The 25,258-nt window shown below is 40.1% G+C and overlaps 1 protein-coding gene across 2 annotated transcripts in view; it reads right to left on the reverse strand.

Moving 5' to 3' along the window:
• Positions 1–2,791: 2,791 nt before the first annotated feature.
• hyal6 (hyaluronoglucosaminidase 6) overlaps positions 2,792–25,258 on the reverse strand; it is a 43,240-nt gene continuing 20,773 nt past the window's right edge. For both annotated transcript variants that reach the window (XM_048549054.1, XM_048549053.1), the window contains 3 exons: positions 13,561–14,537; positions 6,340–6,429; positions 2,792–4,386 (listed from right to left, as the gene is read on the reverse strand). In XM_048549054.1, coding sequence (XP_048405011.1) covers positions 3,937–4,386; positions 6,340–6,429; positions 13,561–14,526 — 1,506 coding nt within the window. In that variant the 5' untranslated portion in view covers positions 14,527–14,537 and the 3' untranslated portion in view covers positions 2,792–3,936. The remainder of the gene's footprint in view (positions 4,387–6,339; positions 6,430–13,560; positions 14,538–25,258) is intronic.

Genomic DNA, 25,258 nt, shown 5'->3' on the forward strand with positions numbered 1-25,258 from the left:
TTCTTGTACAGGTCCCACCTTCCCCAGAAGGCATCCCAATTACCTACATATCTGAAGCCCTCCCTCCTACACCAGCTGCGTAGCCACGTGTTCAGCTGCGCCCGCTCCCTGTTCCTCACCTCGCTATCTCGTGGCACCGGTAGTAAACCAGAGAACACTACTCTGTTCGTCCTGCTCTGCAGCTTCCATCCTAACTCCCTGAAATCACTTTTTATATCCTCAATCCTATTTCTGGCTATATCATTTGTGCCAATATGTAACACGATTTCTGGCTGTTCGCCCTCCCCTTTTAGAACCTTATACACCCGATCGGAGACGTCCCGGACCCTGGCACCAGGGAGGCAACATACCTTCCGGGAATCCCGATCTTGACCACAAAATCTCCTGTCGATTCCCCTAACTATCGAGTCCCCTACCACGAGTACTTTTCTATTCTGCCCCCTTCCCTTCTTTGCCACAGTGTCAGGCTCAGTGCCAGAGAACTGACTACTATGGCTTTCCTCTGGTAGGTCATCCCCCCCAGCAGTATCCAAAATGGTATACTTATTGCTGAGGGGAATGCCCACAGGGGATCTCTGCACTGTCTGTCTGTCCCCTTTCCTCCCCCTAACTGTAACCCATCTATCCTCGTCCTGAGCCTTAGGAGTGACCAACTCCCGATAACTCCTCTCAATTACCCCCTCTGCCTCCCGAATGATCCGTAGTTCATCCAGCTCCAGCTGGATGAAAGACAGAGATTGAGGGGGGACCTGATTGAGGTCTACAAAATCATGAGGGGTATAGACAGGGTGGATAGCAAAAAGCTTTTTCCCAGAGTGGGGGATTCAGTTACTAGGGGTCATGAGTTCAAAGTGAGAGGAGGAAAGTTTAAGGGAGATATGCATGGAAAGTTTGTTACACAGAGGGTGGTGGGTGCCTGGAAAGCATTGCCAGCGGAGGTGGTAGACGCAGACATGTTAGCGTCTTTTAAGATATATCTGGACAGGTACATGGATGAGCAGGGAGCAAATGGACACAGACCGTTAGAAAATATATGACAGGTTAGACAGAGGATCTTGATCGGCGCAGGCTTGGAGGGCCGAAGGGCCTGATCCTGTGCTGTAGGTTTCTTTGTTTCTTTGAAAGGTTTAGAAGGTTATGGGCCAAAAACAAACAAATGGGACCATTTTAGTTTGGGAAAACTGGTCAGCACAAAATAATTGGACTGTGCCATATGACTCAATGACTCTACTGTAGATGATGGAATTCTAAAATAAAAATAGAAAATAATCAGAATCTCAGCAGATGAGGCAGAATCTGTTGAGAGTGCTACTGAATTAATGTTTCAAGTATGGTATGACTTCTTCAGAAATGAATTTGACTTGATTCGAATGGGGCTAGAAAATTGCTGTTTTCTCTTGCTTTTGATACATTGGGTGGAGGAGGAGTGAGTGGAGCAGATTTTGAGGATACCCAGAGCAGAAGGCTAAGGCAGTACTAGCGGTGGTAAAGGAGTGATGGAGATATAAAATAGTTGTAAATGATAGATGTGAAAAGGAGAAAGTGGGTCTACTCTGCTGACAGCAAAGTCAACAAGAAACAAACAAGACACAGCCAGGGCTGGGACATAATCAAAATGGAGGACAGAGGTCATGCTCTGAGGTTGAACTCAATGTTGTGTCCTAGAGGCTGTAAAGTGCCTAAGAAATTAAGATGCAGCTCCTCCAACTTGCATTGCATTTTGTTAGAACACTGCAAAGAGCTCAGGATGGAATAAGAGATAATGGGAACTGCAGATGCTGGAGAATTCCAAGATAATAAAATGTGAGGCTGGATGAACACAGCAGGCCAAGCAGCATCTCAGGAGCACAAAAGCTGACGTTTCGGGCCTAGACCCTTCATCAGAGAGGGGGATGGGGAGAGGGAACTGGAATAAATAGGGAGAGAGCGGGAGGCATCCTTGTGTTTCAAATACTAATGATATTTTGTGCACTACTTTCCCCCTCTCTCCCTATTTATTCCAGTTCCCTCTCCCCATCCCCCTCTCTGATGAAGGGTCTAGGCCCGAAACGTCAGCTTTCAGGATGGAATAATACTCCTTATTGTTTATATGTCTGCGGTTCAGTGAGATAGGTCCAACTTAAACAATTGTTGCTAGTTTTCTGAAACTCCGCAATAGTTTTGCAGATTGCCACTGTCTGCCTCTCCATCTATCTGTTTTGAATGGTGTGAAGTTGCTGTATTTACATAATAGATACAAACTAAATTCACACATAATATTGGAGCTGGTCTGAAATAAGGGAAGAACCATTTTGTAACCATCCTAAAAATTAATCGCTACAGATGTGGAGAGTCATTCCTTATGTCTTCCCTGTCACTCTCTTAGTTAGTCCAATTCTTCAATTCCTCTTTTAATTACATGTTAAGTATCTGATTGGTATTGAATTTTTATCGTTTAATTTGCAGTTCCTTTTCTCTGTTCATTTCTCAAATCATCAATCTGATAAAGAAGATACACCTGCTTTTTCTGTTAACTCAGGTTCTAAAGCCCAACTTTCCTTTCTGCAATTTTACCAGCTTACACTTCCAACAACATCCCATGCAGAAAACTACAGAAACCTACCTGTGATGTTAGATGCCCTGACATAAAAACATTAACCCAAGCTTAAGCCATAGAATGTACTTACCTTTCAATCATTTAAAAATCAATCATTATTGAGTCTAAGAAGCACATTTAAGTCAAAAGTTTGAAAGAACAAATATGCAAAGTCATACAAAGCATGCCAAAATAATGACCAAAATGAAAGTAAAATTGCATGGATTGTATGGTTTTATTTTCAAGTTCTTGTTGTATATTAAACAATTGAAATTGAAATATTAGTGAATTCTGCCCCTACACTATTAAGGAATACCCGCACAAAGCCAGATTTGCGAAAAGCCTTCTGCCATAATCAGTCTTAAATAACATTATATTTCTTTAAAACTTTCTAAAGTTTATTACACCCATTTGCTACATAGGTAGGAAAAGAAATAGTCTATGTTAATAAAAATTCATCCCAAATGTTCTCCCAAATACATTCTGGTTAAGCATATTTGCAATCTCAAGAGTGCTTTAATTTACATCCTTGTGTTTCAAATACTAATGATATTTTGTGCACTACTTTCCACCTTATATTTTTGAAAACCTTTCGTTTCTTTCAGGATTCCTTCTCTCTCTTCCTAAGCATGTTAATTCCTTGTTGGATAGAAGTGATCAGCATGCAACTTTATGTCCAGACAGTAAATGTGGACAAGTTACTTTACCATTTCAAAAACCAGCTTCCAAGCATGCACATCTCCAGCACAACATACAGGATCCATTCAGTGCAGAAAGCCAGGTCAGTAATTCCCTCACCCTCCTGAATCAGGACACTAAGGCCACTTCCAAAATCCCAACCACTAACTTGGCTGAGGTCAGTTAACTCACCAGAGATTGGGAACTGAGCCTTAGATCTATTGTGACCCACTTGCTCACAGTTTAAACTCACTGAGCCACCACAATGCCTTGGTCACATTGCTGCCATCAAACTATCCAGAATTACACACTGGAGGGTAGCAGTGATCAAGGAACATGGTCCCTGTTCACTCATTCTATCAAAACATGGTGTGGAGATCTAATGAGGGAAGAAAACGTACATTACAGAAACAAATCTTAAAAACTGATTCTCCCAAATTTATTTCATTATTAGATAGGACTTTCAGGCAGATCCTGAATTATTCAGGAATCAACTGATTAATTGCTATATTGATTGCTGAAAAGAGTGTGCTGGACCAGATGTGATAGTTACAGTCATATCTTTGGGCATAAAAAGCTCTCCTACAACCAAGTGTCCCAGTTGGATCATAGTGCACATTCATTTGTATACATCTGATAAATCACATCTTTATCACATCATCCACTTGCCATGCAAGCTTTTTCTAATGTTGAAAATAAAGCATTTGAAAAACCAGCTGGAAGACAACAGGAGTGGCCAATGAAAATGGTAACCGTGGTGCTGTATTTGTTCTAATCGTCGTGTTCCGGAATTTTCTATCCACTGAAGGGATCTCAAGAACAGGTACCTCACAAGATATCCCAATCCAGCCTTCGTAACACTGACATGTGAACTTTTCTTTCATGACTTTGATGTCCCTTGTATTCATTCTTCCTTTCACAGAAAATCTGGGATGCACTCCTTCAAGATTGGCTTGGATTTTGAAATGGTTTGGATCCAGGTGGAGGTATGTTTTGGAGCTAATGTTCTGCCTCACACACCTGCCATGGTTCTTGCAAAGATGTTTGCTGCACAATTTTGCGGCAGATGTCACATTAACAATATAATGTCCTAGGGGTCCATCCACATATTGCTTCACTGATAAACAGTGGTTCTGTAAAGGAAGGTTAAAGGACATTTCAATCCCAAAAAATATACATGAATTTAAATTACTGCCATTCATCAAAACATCTTGTTTTCACAATTCCATGATTTTTTTCTTTATTCAATCACAGGGTGAGGGTGTCATTTATTGCTAATAAATGCTAGGCCAGCATTTATTGCCCATCCCTAATTACCCAGAGGGCAATTAAAAGTCAACCACATTGTGGGTCTGCAGTCACATGTAGGCCAGACCAGGTAAGGATGGCAGTTTCCTTCCCTAAAGGACATTAGTGAACCTGATGGGTTTTCCTGGCCATCAACAATGGATTCATGGTCATTAGAAGACTTCTAATTCCCAATTTTCACTGGATTCTCAATCCACCATCTGCCATGATGTGATTCAAACCCAGGTCACTAGAGCATCACCTGGGTCTTTAGATTAACCTTGCAGTGATAATACTACTAGTCCCTTGCACTCCATGATGAGTACATAATATTAAGTTAACCAATAACAGATCATCAAACTCAAATTTAGAAAGGCTATTTTAGTTGAGTGAAAAATATCATGTAAATTCTTTGTACAATTATGATGCTCATAGTCTGGACAAATCAATGCAGCTGTCTGATAATCCATCAAAATATTTTAGAATTCTCTGATATTAAGAAACTCAGCAGGCCTGGCAGCATCTGTGGAATGAAATTTGTTTTATTTTAGTTTTCTCTATTGGTTTCCATCGAGGATCTGAAGAATCCATGCACTTTTACAGAAAAATCTTTTAAGATGGTCTTAGGGAAAATGGGAACAATAAATTTCTACTTGTAATGAGGGAATAGTCATCATTGTAGTACAAATTTAAGTGGGAATGTGTGTTGTGAGGAAAATGTAAAGCAGATTCAGGAAAATTCAGACAGGTTCAGGGCAAGAACATGACATATGGAATATGATGTGAAAAAGATGTGAGGTTATTCACTTTGTTAGGAGAAACAGATGTACAAAGCATGTCTTCAATGATAATAAGTTGGAAAATGTAAATGTACAAGGGGACTAAGGTGTCCTTGTCAATAAGTCACTGATGGCTGCAAGGACATCAAGCTATCACAAATGCTAGTGGAATGTTAGCCTTTTATTGTAAGAGGATCTGAGTAGTGAAGTGTTGCTTCAGTGAAGTAGAAGTTGGTTAGACTGCATCTGGAGTACTGTGTGTAGTTTTCATCTCCTCACCTCAGGAAAATGATTATTATTGCGATAAGAACTTCACCACACTTGACCCTGTGATGACATGGCTTTCCTATAAAGAGAGATTGTGTACACTGGGCCCGTGGAGTTTTGAAGGATAAGAGGTGATCTCATTGAAACCCACAAAATACTTAAAGGGATAGAGCAGCTGCAGGTAAGATATTTCCCTTGCCTGCAGAGATGAGAACCAGGGGCCACTATTCAAAAATAAGGCTGTGCTACTTAGGTCTGGGTTTTTGTATTTAACTGGAATTCTCTAACATAGAGGGCTGTGGAGGCTCAGCCTTCAAAAATGTTAAAGGTAGAGACTGATAGATTTTTGGTTACCAGTGACATAAGTGATATATAAAGATGGGGCGAATAAAAATCTTTAGATCACTCTATCATCCATGATTGTACTGAATGGCAGGGCAGGCTCAAGAGATTGAGTGGCCCATTCCTACTCCTACGTTCCTTCCTATTACTGAAGGTGAACTTTTACACACTTATGAAAGTCTTGTATACTATGGGTCGAGTCCCATTTTAGGCGATCAATCAATAGATGACTTGAGCATAATAGAAACTGTTGAACTGAAATTTGAATGTAAATGATTTGGATTACAATGTGATAAGTATGTTGAACATGAAGTCCATAGTACCTCTCAAATCTCTCAGCTAAATAAAATAAATATGGAATTTGGCTGAGTAATTGGCGGATGGAGGACAATATAATTAAAATAGTTATACCTTTGATCTTGCATAATTGATGCTTCCCCAAAGAATGATCCCAGCAGTCCCCATGGCAGCACTCTCACCAATTGTATGAACCAAGTCAATCTGCAGGGTGAGAAATTATCACGTAACAGATATTCAGCAGTAAAGGAAAAATCATACTCTGTAGCGACTTTAGATTTTGTATTCAGCTGTGTTACTGTGTAAGGCAACCTGCAGGATAACCTCCATCTACCAGAAGGGGAAGTAAAACAGACTGAAGCTGGATTTGAGTTTGAAATGTAATAATGTGTATAAGGAAGAGAGACTGTGCCACACCAATATTCCGCATTAGTTATTAGCCAGTAGATATACAAGAATATTTGCATAACCATTTACAAGTAATTAAATATCAGTCTGATGGGTTCCACTTTGTTTGGTCAAGTGACCATTTCTCAAGGGTGAATTTAAGGTGGCCTAAGATGGTTACAATCTAGCTCAATCCAGTCCTCAGCTGTCATCTACTTTCCAGCTCAGCACATTGTGTGGAAAGAAAACTCCCAGCAATGGGAGACTTAGTTAATTTTCATTCCCCTTTGGCTCTGGGGCAACAGGATCAGTTGAGATACATCAAATTCTGCTCTGAGTTCGTTCAGTTGCCTTAGTGCAGAGCTGCAATTGGACTTTCTAGCTTATGGTAAAATGTTCCGGAGGAATTGGAGCACCATAGAATAGTCTCCAGTTTCACACTTTCAAAATTGAGTCTTGCCTAGCGAGTTTTGAGAAGATTTGAGTCTTGATATTATAATGCATGGCAACAAATTATATGTACACAGTTCATGATTTTCTTTCCTTAATAGCTGCAAAACTATGAACTGTGACCACTTCTTGCCAATCTGCACAAACAGCAGCCTTCGTGCTAGGAGCAAGACATTGGGAATTACACATTTTTGGCTTTGAGATATAAATTTGTTTTCATTTTATGTTGTGCTGTGAGTTATTTTTGATGTTAATGGCTGAGGTAGGATATGCAACAGTAGTCAAAATGCTAATGTTATCTAAGTCTCAAATCAACGTTAGCAAACCTAAAGTATTTTGATTGGAGTAACTGCATAGCTTAAGAATAAATGGTGAGCTTTAAGGTATGATTTGGAGCATAACATCACAATGGTCATGAGAAAGATACCAGATTGCAACAGAAACACTACAGTATGTATTTTCTGCAGTAAAGTAAGGATTATATATGAAATTTGTTGTAAACTTTACAGTAATAATCTATTGAGTATAACTTTAAATGGGGATGAAGGTGTCCAGTCATAGAGAAAAATTGGGTTTCTTCTAAGACATGTATGTTTATGGTAAAAACCTAATACAGGTGTTCAAATTTGATGAGGAATTTGATGAAGTAAAAAGTGGGAAACTTTCTCTGATAAATGGGTTAGGAACAAGAAGACATCGATTGAAAATGATCGGAAAAATAATTAAACGGAAATCAGGAAATTTTTCTTCGACAAGAGAGTTGCTCAGATCTGGAATGCACTGCCTGAAAATATAGTAGAATTAGATTTCATGGAAAGTTTTAGAAGGTATATATTTGATCTACGACTAAAAATTGAACAATCCTTTCAAAAAGTCAGCACAGGTGTGATAGACCAAAGAACTTCCACCCATTCTCTAAGATTCTATGAAAGTTTGATAATATTTAATTAAACATTAATCCAACATTTATACAAGACACTGGAATATGTCAAATCTTACTGTATACAAGAATTGTATACTCATGCTTCCAAGCGGATTCTCTATTTTTAAAAATAGCACTCCTCAAAATCCATTAACGATCTCTTACTAGCAATTCCTAAATATAATAGTAAATGCACTGAAAATGTCATACCTGGGCTTTTTTGTGCCCAAAAGAGTATCTTCTCTGGTGGGCATTACAGACACATGGCTGCAAAGAGATCAGGATTGGAAGCTGAATTTCCAAGGACACACATCTTATCGAAAAGATACGCAGGTGGGCAGAGGGTTGGCGTTGCCTTATTTTCAGTAAAATGAAATTAAATCAATAGTAGGAAACGAAGTAGGATCAGATGGTATAAAATCTGTATGGATAGAGTTGAGGAACCACAGAGGTAAAACAACCATAGTTGGAATTACGTACAGGTCTCCAAACAGAATTTAGGAGCTGGGGCACAAGATGGACCACGAGATCGAAAAGGTCTGTGAGAAGGGCAAAGTTACAGTGATCATGGGGGATTCCAATATGCAGGTGGACGAGGAAAATCAGGTTGGTAGTGGATTGCAAGAAAAAGAATTTGTGAAATGTCTACAAGATGGCTTTTGGAGCAGCTTGTGGTGGAGCCCACAAGGAAACAGGCAATACTGAATTTAGTGAGATAATAAGATGTAGAGCTGGATAACAAGGTGTGCTGTGTTCATCCAGCTCCACCCTTTGTTATCTCAGATTTTCCAGCATTGGCAGTTCCTACTATCTCTATCCTGGATTTAGTGTTGTGCAATGAGTCAGACTTGATAAGGGAACTCAAGGGGAAGGAATCCTTAGAGGCAGTGATCATAATATGATGAATTTACCTCACAATTTGAGAGGGAAAAGATAGAATCAGAGTTAACAGTATTATAGCTGAATAAATGCAACTACAGAGTCTCAAGGGAGGAGCTGGGCAGAATTGACTGGGAGAGGAGATAACAAGGTGTGGAGCTGGATGAACACAGCAGGCCAAGCAGCATCTTTGGAGCAGGAAAGCAGACATTTTGGGCCTAGACCCTTCATCAGAAAATCCTATTACCTCTGAGTGGGAGAGGAGCCTAGCAGGAAAGACAGTGGAACAGCAATGGCAGGAGTAATTCAGCAGGCACAGCAAAAATCCATCCCTAGGAAAAAGATGCATGGTACAGGGATGCTGAGGCAACCATGGCTGACTAGGGGAATCAGAGGTAGCAGAAAAGCAAACGAGAAAGCATATAATGTGGTGAAGGGCACTGGGAAGCCAGAGGAGTGGGAAGCTTACAAAGACAAACAGAGAGCAACAAAAAAAGAAATAAGGAGGAAAACTATTAAATATGAGGGTAAGCTAGCCAGCAATATAAATGTAAGCATTTAGATGTATAAAGAGAAGAGAGGCAAGAGTGGATATTGGGCCTCTGGAAAATTACACTGGAGAGATAGAACAAAGAAATGACTGAGGAACTGTATAATTACTTTGAGTCAGTCTTCACAGTAGAAGACACGAGTAATATCCAAAACTTCAAGAGAGTCAGGGGGCAGAACTGAGTATGATGGCCATCACCAAGGAGAAGGTGCTAGAAAAACTGAATGGCCAGAAGGTGGATAAACCACCACGGCCAGATGGACTACACCCCAGACCTCCAAAACAAGATTGCTGAAGAGATAGTGGAAGTGTTAGTGGTGATCATCCAGGAATTACTAGAGTCAGGAAGGGTCCCAGAGGACCAGAAAATCACTAACATGACACCCCTGTTTAAAAGGGAGTAAGGCAAAAGACTGAAACTTACAGCTGATTAGCCTAAACCCAGTCGTGGGTAAGATTTTGGAGTTCATTGTGAAGGATGAGATTTCTGAATACTTGGGACTGTATAGTAAAATAGGGCAAAGCCAGCATGGTTTCATCGCGGGGAGGTTATGCCTGACAAATCTGTCAGAATTCTTTGAGAAGGTAACAAACAGGTTAGACCAAGGAGAGCAATGGCTGTTATCTACCTGGACCTCCAGAAGGCCTTTTACAAGGTGTTGCACAGTAGGCTGCTGAGTAAGATAAGGGCCCATGGTGTTAGAGGCAAGGTGCCAGCATGGAAAGAAGATTGGCTGCTGGCAGAAGGCAGAAAATGGGGCTCCACAAAGGTCAGTGTTGGCCCTGAACTTTTCATTTTATATGTTAATGATCTAACTGAAGGATTTGAGGGCATTCTGGCTAAGTTTGCAGACAATACAAAGATAGGTAGAGGGACTGAAAGTATTGAGGATCCAGAGACATTGCAGAAGAATTTGGACAGGTTAGGAGAGTGGGCAAAGAAGTGGAAGATGGAGTACAATGTGGGAAAGTGTGAGGTCATGCATTTCAGTGAGAAGAATAAAAGCATGGACTATTTTCTAAATGGGGAGGAAGTTCAGAAGTCTGAAGTGCAAAGAAACTTGGAGCTCTAATCCAGGATTCTCTCAAGGTAAACTTGCAGGTTGAGTCAGTAGTTAGGAAGGCAAATGCAACTTTGGCATTTATTTTGTGAGGACTTGAACATAAAGGCAGGGATATAATTCTGAGGCTCTATAAGGCTCTGATTAGGCTACATTTGGAGTAGAGTATGCAATTGTGGGCTCCACATCTCAGGAAAGATGTACTGGCCCTGGAACTGGTTCAGATGAGGTTCACAAGAATGGTCCCAGGAATGAAAAGTGTAACATATGATGAATGTTTGAGGACTCTGGGTCTATATTCGTTGGAGTTTAGAAGGACAAGAGGGGCCTATTTGAAACTTACAGAATACTGAATGGCCTGGACAGAGTGGATGTTGGGAAGATGTTTCCATTGTTTGGAGAGACTAGGACCCGAGGCCACAGCCTTAGAGTAAAGGAATGACCTTTTAGAACAGAGATAAGGAGAAACTTCTTCAGCCAGAGAGCAGTGAGTCAATGGAATTCACTGCCACAGAAGGCTGTGGAGGCCAGGTCGTTGTGTACATTTAAGACTGAGATAGATAGCTCTTGATTGTCAAGAGGATCAAGGATTAAGGGGAGAAAGTGGGAGAATTGAGTTGAGAAACATATCAGCCATGATTAAATGGTGGAGCAGACTTGATGGGTTGAATGGCCTAATTTCTGTCCCTATGTCTTATGGTCTTTTGCTCAATTTAACTTAAGTATGAATGCCAAGGCTAACAGAGAAATAGTTGAAGTATTATTAGGTAGTAACACTAGGACTGAAGAAACCTTGAAACCAAATCAGCAGTAAAGGAAGAAACTCATTTACTATGAGGACGTTGTGATCAATTTGTAAATGTGACAGAATAAGTAAACTGAACTTTGTACAATTACAGCAGCAAAGCAGATTTCAATGTAGCTGCTGTCTGAATGGAAGATCACCAAGGAATAGAATCCTCTACAGGTCTATTCAAAATAGCACTGCGCACTTAATAGCTTCAAAATCCAGGCGGAAATCTTAAATCATTTACTCTCAAAGGGAAAGGAACATTCTGGGTTACTGCAGCAGATGAACAGAAGAGATCGTTTTTTACCTGCATCTCCAATCAAAAACACTTTAGACGGCTCTCTACGTCTGTTGGAATCATGGTCACAAATTTGAACTTGCATGCTCTGAAGGCAACATCAATCCATCTTTTGTAAGTAAACTTTAGGCACAGGAATGTCTTTTTAAAGTTTAACAAGTGACAGGAATCTAGCAAAGGGGTCAATAATACAACATTAGGATAGCTGAGTTCATGAAGTTGCTGCTCCTGGTCCACTCATACCAGGGGCCAGTTAAATTCTGACTTTGTTGCTTGCAGAATTGGTTAAACAATACAGAACCTGCCAATAAAAACAGACCTATCAGATCATTCTAAAATGATCTCGCAGCCAGTTTTGTTTTTAGAAACTGTAAACAACCTTTTTAGCCAAGAGCTGCTAAATGCTAACTCACAATCTGTATGCTACTCATTTAGAGTCATAGAAATCTACAACAGAGAAAGAAGCCCACCTAACAATCCTAATCCCATTTTCCAGTATTTGGCCGACAGCCTTTTATGTCTTGACATTGCAAATGCACATCTAAATATTTCATAGATATTATAACGGTTTCTGCCTCTACACCATCATGGGCAGTGAGTTCCAGATTCCCACCGATCTCTCAGTGAAAAGGATTTTTCTCACATCTCTAAAACCCCTGCCCCTTATTTTAAATCTATATTTCCAGTCATTGAACCCTCCATCAATTACCTCTCATAATTTTACACATATCAACTGTGTCCCCCCTCAACCTCCTCTGCTCTAAGGAAAGCAACTCCAGTGAGTCCAATCTCTCTTCATAACTGAAGTTGTAACCCAGTCGTTGGTGCAGGCTAGTTAACAGGTATTGATGCCTGTCACCAGCCTACATAAATAATGGGGATTAGTGGCAGGGAAGGGTTCTGGCTGTAAACCCATTTGCCAGTTTCAAATGCTGCTTCATATAAATGGAAATGACACCTATGTTCAGGCTTACCCTGCAAGAAATGCACAGATGCAATGATGAAAGACTAAAGCACAGCAGGAATTGAAGAGGATTGGGTGACTACTAAGAGGCGTTGGAGAAGGGTAACCAACCAGCATTATGGCAGAATCAAGTAAAATAGGAAGACAAAGCAGGAAATCTTAGATGTGATTTAATAATAGCTTCCCTGTGTTTTAAAACCACAAGATATGTGGAGCTGAAAAGAACAAAAGCATTTAAAATAGACAAAAAATCAGCCACTCAATAAATCGGTAAGGTTTGATTAAGGGATCTTCCTGAGAGTTTTTCAGCAGCGGCATTTCTCTAACTTATTACAACTGGTGATTTCAGGATTCCTCCCCTTTGCCAAAGTGAACAATAATAAATCTGTTTTGGACCTAAGAATGGTAAAGTAACATACAAATAATCTTACCAAATGTCAAGACAGGCTTAAGGAAATGAATGGCCTAATCCAGTTATTCATATGTTTGCATGTTCATAGATTGAAGACATAGATACATCATATGAGGAGAAAACTAAGTTGTTGCCTTGCTAATTCAAAACTGAGGTTTGAGACAATCCCTAGCCGAAGCTTTTCCTTTAACATGTCTGTGTACAATACGTAATGATGATTTTGTGATTAACGAAATAAATTCTGATTTTGTATTACTTTTGTTGTGTAAATATCTTTGAGTAATAGATTCGCAGGGGCATTTTCACTATTACCACGCCCATCAGCCACTTGATGTTTGTATAGGTAAACAATAATTGTGCTTGGGTTCAAGATTGTTTAGAAAATATGTAGGCAATGATTGTCAGCAGACTATATAACTTTGGGAATATCATCACTGAGCCAATCCCATCAGCAGTCCTGTATTCACTGGTAACGTTCCAGCATAGATGGCTGGCTTGCAATCAGGATTGTTAACCTGCTGGAGTGGTTCAATGAAGATCAGCAAACTCATCACAAAGCAGATATAAAAGCTGGGTTTCTCTTATCCATTTTCAAACACGACATGTTTCTTTTACTACTTACCTTAGTCAGAGGCTCAAACTCATATGCATAAAATGGACGTCCATATGCAAAGACTGGGAGAGTGTAATCCTTTACTGCTATGGAGGCTAACCTGATAGCTTCTTTCAGTCGGTAATGGACAAATTTCAGTGCATTTGGGCTTGACTTCAATTCAAGTGGCAGATAGATGGAAGGATAGAGAGCGCCACTTTCTTCCCATAACCAGAGTAACTTGTCATTACGCTTGTATTCAATTGCGGGGCACTTCCCAGTATATTTCTTTGGGTCTTTCTTATAGTTATGGTTGTAGCAATCTGGGAAGAGATAGAACCCCCAGAGGCCATGTGGTCTAATCTTCTCTGCTAACCCCAGTGTATTATTCATAAATTTCCACCCAGCATTTTCGTATTCTTTCCTGGCTTCTAAATTAATTTGTTTGTCTGGCCAGTCAGGATGGAGCTTTCTCACAATTTGTATGGATTTTTTCCGATAGATATTTTTATGACCCCAGTTTCGGACCCACAGAGGTCTCCAGTCTTCCCAGTCAATCACTCCAAGGCCACTGAAGTCATCAACTGGGATGACTTTCTTAATGTCAGCCTTGGCCTTCTTCAAATGTTCCTTAAGACTAACATTCTGGGGGATTCCTCCATTTACAGGAACTTTATTTTTGTTGAAATAAGGGTATTTGCCTAGATGATTGTGATAAAATATGGTGATGGCTGACCCACTGAGTGTCTCATTGGAGTTGGAAAATATATCAAAAACACTGAGGTCCAGATCCACCTTATACCTGAGCCTGCACTGTTCTGTTGGGGCATTCCACACAGCAATAAAAGGGTTGTGTGGAAGTATTGGAGATTTCGCTTGCTTAAAGTACTGGCAACTTGTCATCTGTAATACAAATATAAACACCAGTTGTCTTGCAACCAGCTTCTTGGGAGTCACTGCAACAAGCATAGCTCTCAGCTTCCATTCAGATGGCATTTGATCTCTCCCTGAAACAGAAAAGTGACATTGGCAATTTTTTTAGACTGCCAAACATTGACATATGCATTCATAAACATAGTCAGTAATATAATATCATTATCTCATCAATATAAATGTTTATGGTCAGTCCACACACACATATATAAAAATCAGAAAATCACCACCTTGCATTCAATATACAAGGTTCCTATTTCGTGCAAAATCCATCACAACTTTCACAGATCAGACAGCTAAAACAAAAATTGGCTAATCTTTTATAACTATCATTTTCAGCTAATGATGCTGACATTCTTTCCTGTTCTGGCCTACATGTGACTCCAGACCCACAGCAATGTGTTTGACTCTTAACTGCCCTTTGGGCAATTGGGATGGGCAATGCATGCTGCTAGGTCAGCAATGCCCTCATCCTGTGAATGAACTTAAAAAAATTAACTCCCTGCTTCAAATTTGAACATAGTATTCATTATAAATTTAAGCATGAGATTGTTTATGTTAAATAGTCAGCCATTTCAAGTATATTCAAACTTTAAAAACAATGTCTTTTTCTAGGTAATAACTGTTTTATTTATTTTATCATTAAAAGATTGTAGTCCCAAGGCTGAAAATGGAGATTAGGTTATATCAGGCATTATTCTATGTTTTCTGAATATACAATGATATATAAAGAATGGGCAGAAAAAGGCCAGCAGCTTCAGCAAACCTATAACCTACTCCTGATTGCTGGAGAATGATCACTAATGTCAAAATGTGCTACTTCATTCCACCTCACAGTCACCTTACCTCCACAGAAAGGCAACAAAGAGATGGAATAGATCCCCGGAAGGGAATAAAATTTCTGGGAAATTCCAGTGTAATCTTCTCAGGCAATATGAAAATAAATAGAGCAAGTGAGAAAAAGTCAGGAGAACTTTAAAAAGTAGAACATAGAACAGTAAAACACAGGAACAGGTCTTTCAATCCACCAAGTCTGCACCAATCATAATGCCATTCTAACCTAATCCCATTTGCCTCTGCATGGTCTGTATTCCTCTATACCCTGCCTATTCATGTGTCTGTTTAAATGCCTCTTAAATGTTGCACTTGTGTCTACTTCTACCACCTCTCCTTGAAGCACATTCCAGGCACTTGGCACTCCCTATGTAAAAAATGTGCCTTGTGTATCTCCTTTAAACTTATCGCCTCTCACCTTAAACCTATACCTCCAATATTCAACATTTCCATCCTGGGAAAAAGACCCCAACTATCCAGCCTATCCTTAATTCTCATTTTTTTAAAACTTCTGATAGATTGTCCCTCATCTTAGTGAAAAGAATCCAAGTTTGTCCAACCTCTCCTGATAGCTAATACACTCCAATCCAGGCAATATCCTGATAGAGATAATGGGAACTGCAGATGCTGGAGAATCCAAGATAATAAAGTGTGAAGCTGGATGAACACAGCAGGCCAAGCAGCATCTCAGGAGCACAAAAGCTGACGTTTCGGGCCTAGACCCTTTATCAGAGAGGGGGATGGGGTGAGGGCTCTGGAATAAATAGGGAGAGTGGGGGAGGCGGACCGAAGATGGAGAGAAAAGAAGATAGGTGTAGAGGACCGTATAGGTGGGGAGGTAAGGAGGGGATAGGTCAGTCCAGGGAAGACAGACAGGTCAAGGAGGTGGGATGAGGTAGGTAGGAAACGCCAAGCCGCACCTCCATCTCCTACCTAGTAACCTTATCCCACCTCCTTGATATGTCCGTCTTCCCTGGACTGACCTATCCCCTCCCTACCTCCCCACCTATACTCTCTCCACCTATCTTCTTTTCTCTCCATCTTCGGTCCACCTCCCCCTCTCTCTCTATTTATTCCAGAACCCTCACCTCATCCCCCTCTCTGATGAAGGGTCTAGGCCCGAAGCGTCAGCTTTTGTGCTCCTGAGATGCTGCTTGGCCTGCTGTGTTCATCCAGCTTCACACTTTAATATCCTGATAGACCATCTTTTGCAGCAAAACTATGAAATGCTGAATTAGAGACATTTTCTATAAGCAAATTAGTTGCAAGATTATAAATACAATTTGGAAGCTGATAGAACAGCGAGAGAATTGTAGAAATACTAGTAGCTCAGTGCTTTGGGGATGGCTGGCAGCTCAATCTCAATATCTGTTTTCTCTGAGTAATCAGCTGTAATGCTGTTATGAAGGAAATTCCATTGATAGAGCAGCAATAGTGATACATTTCCAAATTAGAATGCCATGGGATTTCAAATGTAAGTAGTGGTGTTCCCATACAGTTGCTGCCTTTGTTCACTTAGATGGTAAAAGGTTGCAGGTTTTGAACAGTCTGTTGAGGAAGCCTTGGCAATGTTGTATGGGCAGGCCAACTCACTATGCTGCATGCATTTCTGTCTATAGTGAAGCTGGTCGTAACCATCCTCACAAGGTTAGAGAGATTTATAACACAGGAGGCCATTCAGCTCTGATGTCCACACCAGTCAACAATTATCTGCCTACACTAATCCCACTTTCCAGACTTTAATCCATTACGTTGGAGGCCATAGTAAAGCAAATTAATATCTAAGTACTGTTTAAACGATGCACAAATTTATGATCCAACCAATATTCAGGCAATAAGTTCCCATCATTTCTGGCTGAAACATTTCTCCTCTTAACTTTCTACCTCATACCTTAAATATATGGTCCCTGTTGTTGGACCATATATTCTTGCTAATGGAACATCCACCCAAACTATGCCCTTCATAATCTTACACATCTCAGGACCTTTGCTTCTCCAAAGAAAACAACTTCAGTGTGTGCCCCAACTGCTCCCCACTGCCTGTCAGCCCAAGCGTGTTTGTTGACCCAGTCTTGTTACAAAGGGACACAAACTGCTTCACTCCAAAAATTATGCCCATCAACTATCTCTCATTTTGTTATGCTGGAGTAATAAAAACATAGCGACAGCCTCAAATTTTATACCTTTCATACCTGCCAATCTGCTTCTTGGACAGTAGGTAATGTTGTGAAATTCTGGCTAATTTCCCTGTCTTCCCAACAGTTAATTGGAGGAAATTCCTGCACAAACAGTCTGTTAATACAAACAGCAAAGGAGCTGTTTATCACACAACGCCCTTCGGAAGGGAATTCCAGGATTTTGACCCAGTGACAGTGAAGAAATGGGGATATATTTCCAAGTTAGGATGGTGACAATATTCTAGCAATTGTACCAAAGACCTGTCCTCCAGAACTTGTAGCTCCCCTAGCCAAGCTCTTCCAGTACAGTTACAAGACTGGCATCTATCCTACAAAGAAAACAAAACTTTTCACTGCACACAAGTACATGTGACAACAATAAGTCAAAGCAAGTCAAAGGTGGTGGGAAAGGTCATAGTGGATGCTGTCAGTGTACATGTGAACACCAACTCCATGCACGGGATAACATCGCCATGGATAAGCATGGAGTTGAGAAATAAGAAGGAACAAAGCATAGATCATTAGGAGACTTCAGCGGTAACATAGTGAGAGTAGGAATTAAGAGAAATCTTCACAAGTGATACTATAGGTGAGGTTAGATTGAAATCAGTTGAAAGCAGTCCCACAGAGTTGGATGACAGTGGAGAGATGTTGAGGGAACTTGGTATTATTAATTTTTTTGATTCACTTGTTGGACGTGGGCATCACTGGCTGCTTGTCCCAAGCCACTTTTGAGAAGGTGTTGGTGAGTTGCCTTCTTGAATCACTGGAGTCCATATGCTGTAGATTGATACACAATGCCCTTAGGGAGAGAATTCCTCGATTTTGACCCAGCAACCATGAACGAATGGTGATATATTTCTAAGTTAGGCTGGTGACAACATTCTAGCAATTGTACCAAAGACTTGTGCTCCAGAATTTGCCGTTCCCCTTGCCAGGCTCTTCCAGTACAGTTACAACACTGGCATCTTCACGACAATGTGTAAAATTGCGCAATTATGTCCTATACTTCTAAAGCAGGACAAATCCAACCAGACCAATTACCGTCTAATCAGTCTCCTCTCAATCAGCAGTGGGCAGCACGGTGGCTCAGTGGTTAGCACTGCAGCCTCACAGCGCCAGGGACCTGGGTTTGGTTCCAGCCTCAGGCAACGGTCTGTGTGGAGTTTGCACATTCTCCCTGTGTCTGCGTGGGTTTCCCCCAGGTGCTCCGGTTTCCTTCCACAGTCCAAAGATGTGCAGGCTAGGTGGATTGGCCATGCTAAATTGCTCGTAGTGTTCAGGGGTGTGTGGGTTATAGGGGGATGGGTCTGGGTGAGATGCTTCAAGGGGCGGCGTGGACTTTTTGGGCCAAAGGGCCCGTTTCCACACTGTAGGGAATCTAATCTAAAGTGATGGAAGGTGTCATCAATAGTGCTGTCAAGCAGTGCCTACTCAGCAATAACCTGGTGACATTTGTCCAATTTGGCTTCTGCCAGGGCCACTCAGCTCCTGTCCTCATTACAGCCTTGGTTCGAACATAGACAAAAGAGCTGAATTCTAGAGGTGAAGTAAGAGTGACAGTCCTTGACATGAGGCCACATTCTACTGAGTCTGGCATCAAGGTGGTTCGAACAGCCTCCAAGTTTTACTTCACACTCATATCAATCTATACATAACTAATTTATCTTCCAAAAGAAAACAAAGTGAATAATGGTTTTCAAAACAGTAGAACAAGAGAAATCATATACAAGTATCCATATGCCTTTTCTTGGTACAGAGTAGCAAGAACTCCAACAGCAGCCCAGAAAAGCTCTTTCGCTCGTTCTTATTGTTAAAATTAATATTTAATATTGAAGCTTATGTGCTAAAGTGAAAGAGACCTTGAGAATTAAATACTTGATCAGAGATAATGGGAACTGCAGATGCTGGAGAATATGAGATAACAAAGTGCGGGGCTGGATGAACACAGCAGGCCAAGCAGCATCTTAGGAGCACAAAAGCTGAAGTTTTGGGCCTAGACCCTTCATCAGAAAAGGTTTCCAGATTGTGTGCACCTTGATCCTGGCTCTGGGCAGACAGGCAGAAGCTAAAAAATATCAGACAAGAATGAAGAATTAAAGAGCTTAAAAAATGTACCTATAATTGAACTGTGGCAAAAGCACTGGAAATTACAAGAAGCATTCAATACACAAATCTGCCATTCCGTAAGTTAGAATTTCAACTCAAACTTACAATGATCAAACTAGAGTTCATAATTCTGCAGAAAATACAGATTTATATTTGTTTAGCCTGTTTCCCAGAAATATAATTCTCTCTTCTGGCACTGTGTAAGAATATGCATTCCTCTGCACCACTGAAAATCAACCATTCCCACAATAAATACTTGGATAAAGTACCTTTGGGAAATATGACTATGATTAAGTGATATACCAGGCAACCTGAACTCTTTTCCTGGGACCTTACATTTTGTGATAATCTCCAAAATGTCTTCAAGAAAGGTCTATCAATCAAAAAAAATCAATCAACAGCAATAAAAGAGTGCAACAGGCTTGAAACCACAGTCTGATACAGCCAACCACCTCTCCACATAGTTCTAGACTTGATCAGACCACTCCTTGTATAATGTTATTCAAGCATTCACAGTTTTGTCTAAGATACATCTGTTACATATCCTATGAACAAAACATTAAATGACTGAACCTGAAGTTAAACAAGCTTGTTTTTAAAAGATTAAAATAAATAAAATGTATTTCTAGCTTAACATCTGAATATGTAGCTGAATATTCCTTGTTGACCATTCAGATGTTTTAGTAATCTTTAGAAAGTCGAGTTGAATCGCTCAAATAAGTTAACTCCTCATTTTCATCTCAACCCCTGTTTTTGGCTTCTTTAAATTAGCCCTTTTTTATACCTCCGATCTTGATTAGTTCTACTTCTACATAGTCATATCACCTTATTATTTTATTCTAGCTCCCAGGATGGTCATAGACCTTAAACATTAAATCTGTTTCTCTCTCCACAAGAACTGTTAGATCTGCTAGTTGTTTACAGCAACATCTGAAATTGCTCATTTGGCTTATCTACCCATCAAGTGAGTATTCAATGACATAAATTCTGTTTTAAATACTTTAAGGAATTCAAAATTATAATTTAAGATGAAACTAAACAAAATACCTGCTGACACTAATCCAAAGGAATCCAAGGAAAAAAAATTTAAAAAGTAGAGTAACTGAATCAGTGAGAAAGAGTCAAAAGCATTTAAGTGGACTTTAACTTAATTAAACGAATTGATCCACAATGTTACCGAAGCATGTGTGGTGTGTTCAATCTGAAGACAGATCCTTGGTTCACTACTTGCTGATCCTACATCCCAAGCTGGGGCTTTTTTTGTCATTGTTGGTTTGCGACTGTCATTTGTTTCCAAGAATGATGAGGAAGCAGATCCGAAATCTATCTCAATTAAAATCGGAATCAAACCCATTGTTGTTGATGTTATAGAAACACAGAAACATAGAAGATAGGAGCAGGAGGAGGCCATTCGGTCCTTCAAGCCTGCTCTGCCATTCTTCACAATCATGGCTAATTGTCCAACTCAATGGCCTAATCCTGCTTCCTCACCATAACCTTTGACCCCATTCACCCCAGGTGCTGTATCTAGTCACTGTGTTGATTACATTTAAAGTTATGTTAAGCCAGGTGCTAAATATATAGCCAATTAAGTTAACTGGCCTCTAATCCTTTTAAATTAAAATGAGATACAATGAATAAACAACTTGAAATTAAGGAAAAGTAATTACTCCCCAATGTCTAAATGCTACAATTATAACATACCTTAGTCACCTACCAGATACTCACCAAATAACCAGCATCATCTCTAGTAAGAGAGGAAGAATCAATTGCTGAGGCTAAAAATGTCTAGCAGAAGCTAGAATAGCAGAACACTCTTTCTCCTTCCTCACCTTCATACTCTTAATCACTTAATATTGGTATTCTATAATAAGTTGTACTCAGATCCTATGTTGCACTAAGTTTGCTAGTTTTATATGCTCCTTAGACAAATGGGTTTATCTGTCTCACTTAATAATAATAAGAATCCATCTTCAGCAAGTCTTTAATTAAGTTGCTTTGTCACTGGAAGCATTGATAAAATCCTGCTTAAGCATGGAAACCATAAAACTTAAAGCATAGAATTTGATTTAAAAGCAATTACAAACTAAATTAGATCGGCACAAAACAAAAATATAGACTTTCTTAACCAACAATGCACTCAGTAGCGTTTAAAAAAAATTGCAGATGCTGGAAATCTGAAACAAAAATAGAAATTTCTGGAGAAACTCAGCAGGTCCGACAGCATCTGCAGAGAGAGAAAGCAGAGTTAATGTTTTGTGTCCAATGACTCTTCATCCTGCTATCATCAAGCCTATATAATCAAGCCTATTATACTTAACTCTGAAGTCCTTTCTGATATTTTATTTTTATCTTTACACTTATTATGTATCCTCATTACTCTTTCATTTATTTTGCTTCTTTACAAGTCAGCTTGATATTGTAGGATTATTGATGAGAAACTGGAAATGATAAGCAACTTCACACTTCGAGCAAATGTAGAAGCCTCCTCCTTTACAAATGCAGTGGGTCTGCATCTTCACTGCTAACAACAAATTCTTATTGACTCATTGGTGCATAATTTCAAAGGCCATTGCTCCCTAAAAAGGGTGTGTGTGAAAAATTTTAATTCCAGTACGTGTAAAAGTGTACTCCTTAATTTAAACCAGTTTTGAAGTATTAGTAAGCACTAATATTTAGCACATATGACAAAATGTTTCACCAAAGTTTAGACAAGTCACTGTGGAAGAAAACAAAAGTAGCCATGGGGAAATAACTTCACCAATTTCTAGTAGTGCAGGACTAATCAAGAGGAACAGCAACTAAACCAGACCACAATAAATAATATGCCAAAGCTGAATACGCCCGACGTGAATTGTTACATCAGGATCTGGCTCTGTGTAGTTGACATTTCATACTTTGGCCTCCTCCTAACATGTATGTACCTCTCCAAAATTTTTGAATCAGATTTTAACAAATTTTCAGCCGGTGTATCAGTGAAGCACAAATCTGAGGGAAATTATTGATTATTTTCTCCACAGAATTCAGATTTGTAAATATTCACATAATATGTTTGCTATTGCTGCTTTATTTGAAGGTGAATGTATTCTTCTTTGAGTATGACTGTAAGAATGGCATAAGTCACAGCTGGTGCTGTGACTTATGCCATTATTTTGTATTTGGGTAGGGAGCAAGGTTTATTTTGCACAAGACATGTACATAAAATCCTTGCTGACATTGAAGCAGTTATGAACTTTGCTTGTGGCTGCCAAACAGGAAGAATATATTGCTGTTTGGAGACTTTCCCTTAAAGCAAGAATTCACGGCACACTGCATAAAACGTATATGTATAAGTACAAGTTGTTGTTATGTTGGGGATAGCAAGAACTGCAGATGCTGGAGTGAGGGACAACACAGTATAGAGCTCGAGGAACACAGCAGGTCAAGCAACATCAGAGGAGCAAGAAAGTTGACTTTTTGGATCAGGAGCCTTCTTCAGAAAACTTTATGTTGCATCTTAGCAAATGATACATAGTATCCTTTTTGCTAATCAACTATGAAGGCCAGACTGAAATTGCATGATGTATGTTCCAAGTGTCGAAAAGAGAACAAATTAGATTGATCAAGTATAGGTTGTAACTTTGTAATCTAGTAACCTCAGGAGCAGGCCTTTGCCAGACCAGAAAAATTGCCAGACCACAGGAGGTCATGTGTCACAGTCAACATGGGAGAATTTAAATACAACCAGAGCAATTTGTTTCTCTCTGTGCTTGAAACATTTAATTTTTTATGCTTCGCACGTCCACTAGTCATCAACAAGATTTACCAAAGTGGTCAACAGTTATGTTCTAAGTTTTACCAAACAGGAAAAGAAAATGCACTTTGCTAAAACAAATGTGAGTGCAGGCTGGACAAGTTTACCCCATAACCAAGTGACCTGAGCAGAAACTCTATACAGGCCAAAACTGGAAGTAGAACAGTACTGTAGGTGCAGGATCAGAGAGGTTGCTGAAAACGAGTGCTGGATTCAGGTGATTGTAATGATGAGCTGACTTCTGACCTGAGTTTTAGATTAGATTAGATTCCCTCCAGTGTGGAAACAGGCCCTTCAGCCCAACAAGTCCACACTGCCCCTTGGAGCATCCCACCCAGACCCATTCCCCCTGTAGCCCACACATCCCTGAACACTACAGGCAATTTAGCATGGCCGATCCACCTAGCCTGCACATCTTTGGACTGTGGGAGGAAACTGGAGCACCCGGAGGAAACCCACACAGATACAGGGAGAATGTGCAAACTCCACACAGACAGTTTCCCGAGGCTGGAATCGAACCTGGGTCCCCGGTGCTGTGAGGCTGCAGTGCTAACCACTGAGCCACCATGCTGCCCCAATTCTAACAGCATTTCAGATTCACCCTAAAACCAAGAAAGTCTGTCAATGCTGTTCCTTATCTCTGCAAAGGAAGAAAGACAAACATATCCAGAAGTAAAGAAGAAATGTGAGAAGATATTATAACAGGACAAGAAAACTAGAAAAAAAGGATGATAAATGCCAAATCAAAATGGCAAAAGATAAATTGAAATGACCCAAATGTTAAAAGTAATTATTTGCTAACAACTAATTGTTTCTCAATGGCATAAATTATTTCCTACCTTTATTTAATAAATATAGGTTAAAAAGGTAAGATTGAAAATCAAGAGCTGATTCAATGTTTTTTGGCTCCGTGAAGTTGCATCGAATGTTTAGGAAGGCCTGTTTGCCTCATGTTCTGGTAGGTTTTCTCAGCATATAGAGTAATACAGCATGGAAACAGGCCCTTTGGCCCCAAACAAGTTCATAGTGCCCAATCAGCTAGTTTCAACTATCTTACCAAAGTTGCCTCATTAGCTATCTACACCACGGTGATGTCATCTGTTTGGTCCGATTCCAACCCGATTTTACCAGACACCTTTCCCTGAAGAATTCACTAGTCACTGGGCATGCCAGAATTGATTGGAATCCCTGGCCTTGATGCCATCTTTTAAAGCTTGTGTACCCATCTGGGGATACCCTGCATCATGCTTGACATTTGCTCCAAACATGGCAAACAAGGCGGGGTGGGGGTTGGGGGGGTGTGTGTGGGTGGGGTGGGGAGGAGTTGGCACTAGGTGCTGACTCTGAATTCTCTGTTAAGAATTCTCAATGGCCTGCTTAGTTGGCAGATTCCATTACATAGGAAGGTGAATATTAATGAAACAAGTACGCCATTAGTAAGTTCTATGAGCAGCCCCAATTTAGATACTTTCAACTGCCTAGCAAGAAACTTGCCTCACCACTCTTCTAATGCACAGAAGATGCAGCAATTTGCTGCCAGTGTTGAGATGGACCTTGCTACATTTCTCAAGTGATTCTGCCACAAATCTCATTGTAGCCCAAGCTGATCAGACTCCTGCAAGATTCCACCCAAACTTTAAATTATAACTATGACGAACTGATGGTTGCCTTTGTATTTGTGATTTATTGGTCACATTTTGAAGAAGTAATGAAGAAGATTGATGAAGGCAGAGTGATGGACATGATCTGTATGAGCTTCGGTAAGGCGTTCGACAAGGTTCCTAGACTGATTAGCAAGGTTAGATCACAAGGAATGAGGGATAATTAGCTACTGGGATACAGAACTTGCTCAAAGGTAAAAGATAGAGGGAAATAGTGGAGG

Source organism: Stegostoma tigrinum, chromosome 18, assembly GCF_030684315.1.
Source record: "Stegostoma tigrinum isolate sSteTig4 chromosome 18, sSteTig4.hap1, whole genome shotgun sequence".
Classification (NCBI taxonomy): Eukaryota; Metazoa; Chordata; class Chondrichthyes; order Orectolobiformes; family Stegostomatidae; genus Stegostoma; species Stegostoma tigrinum.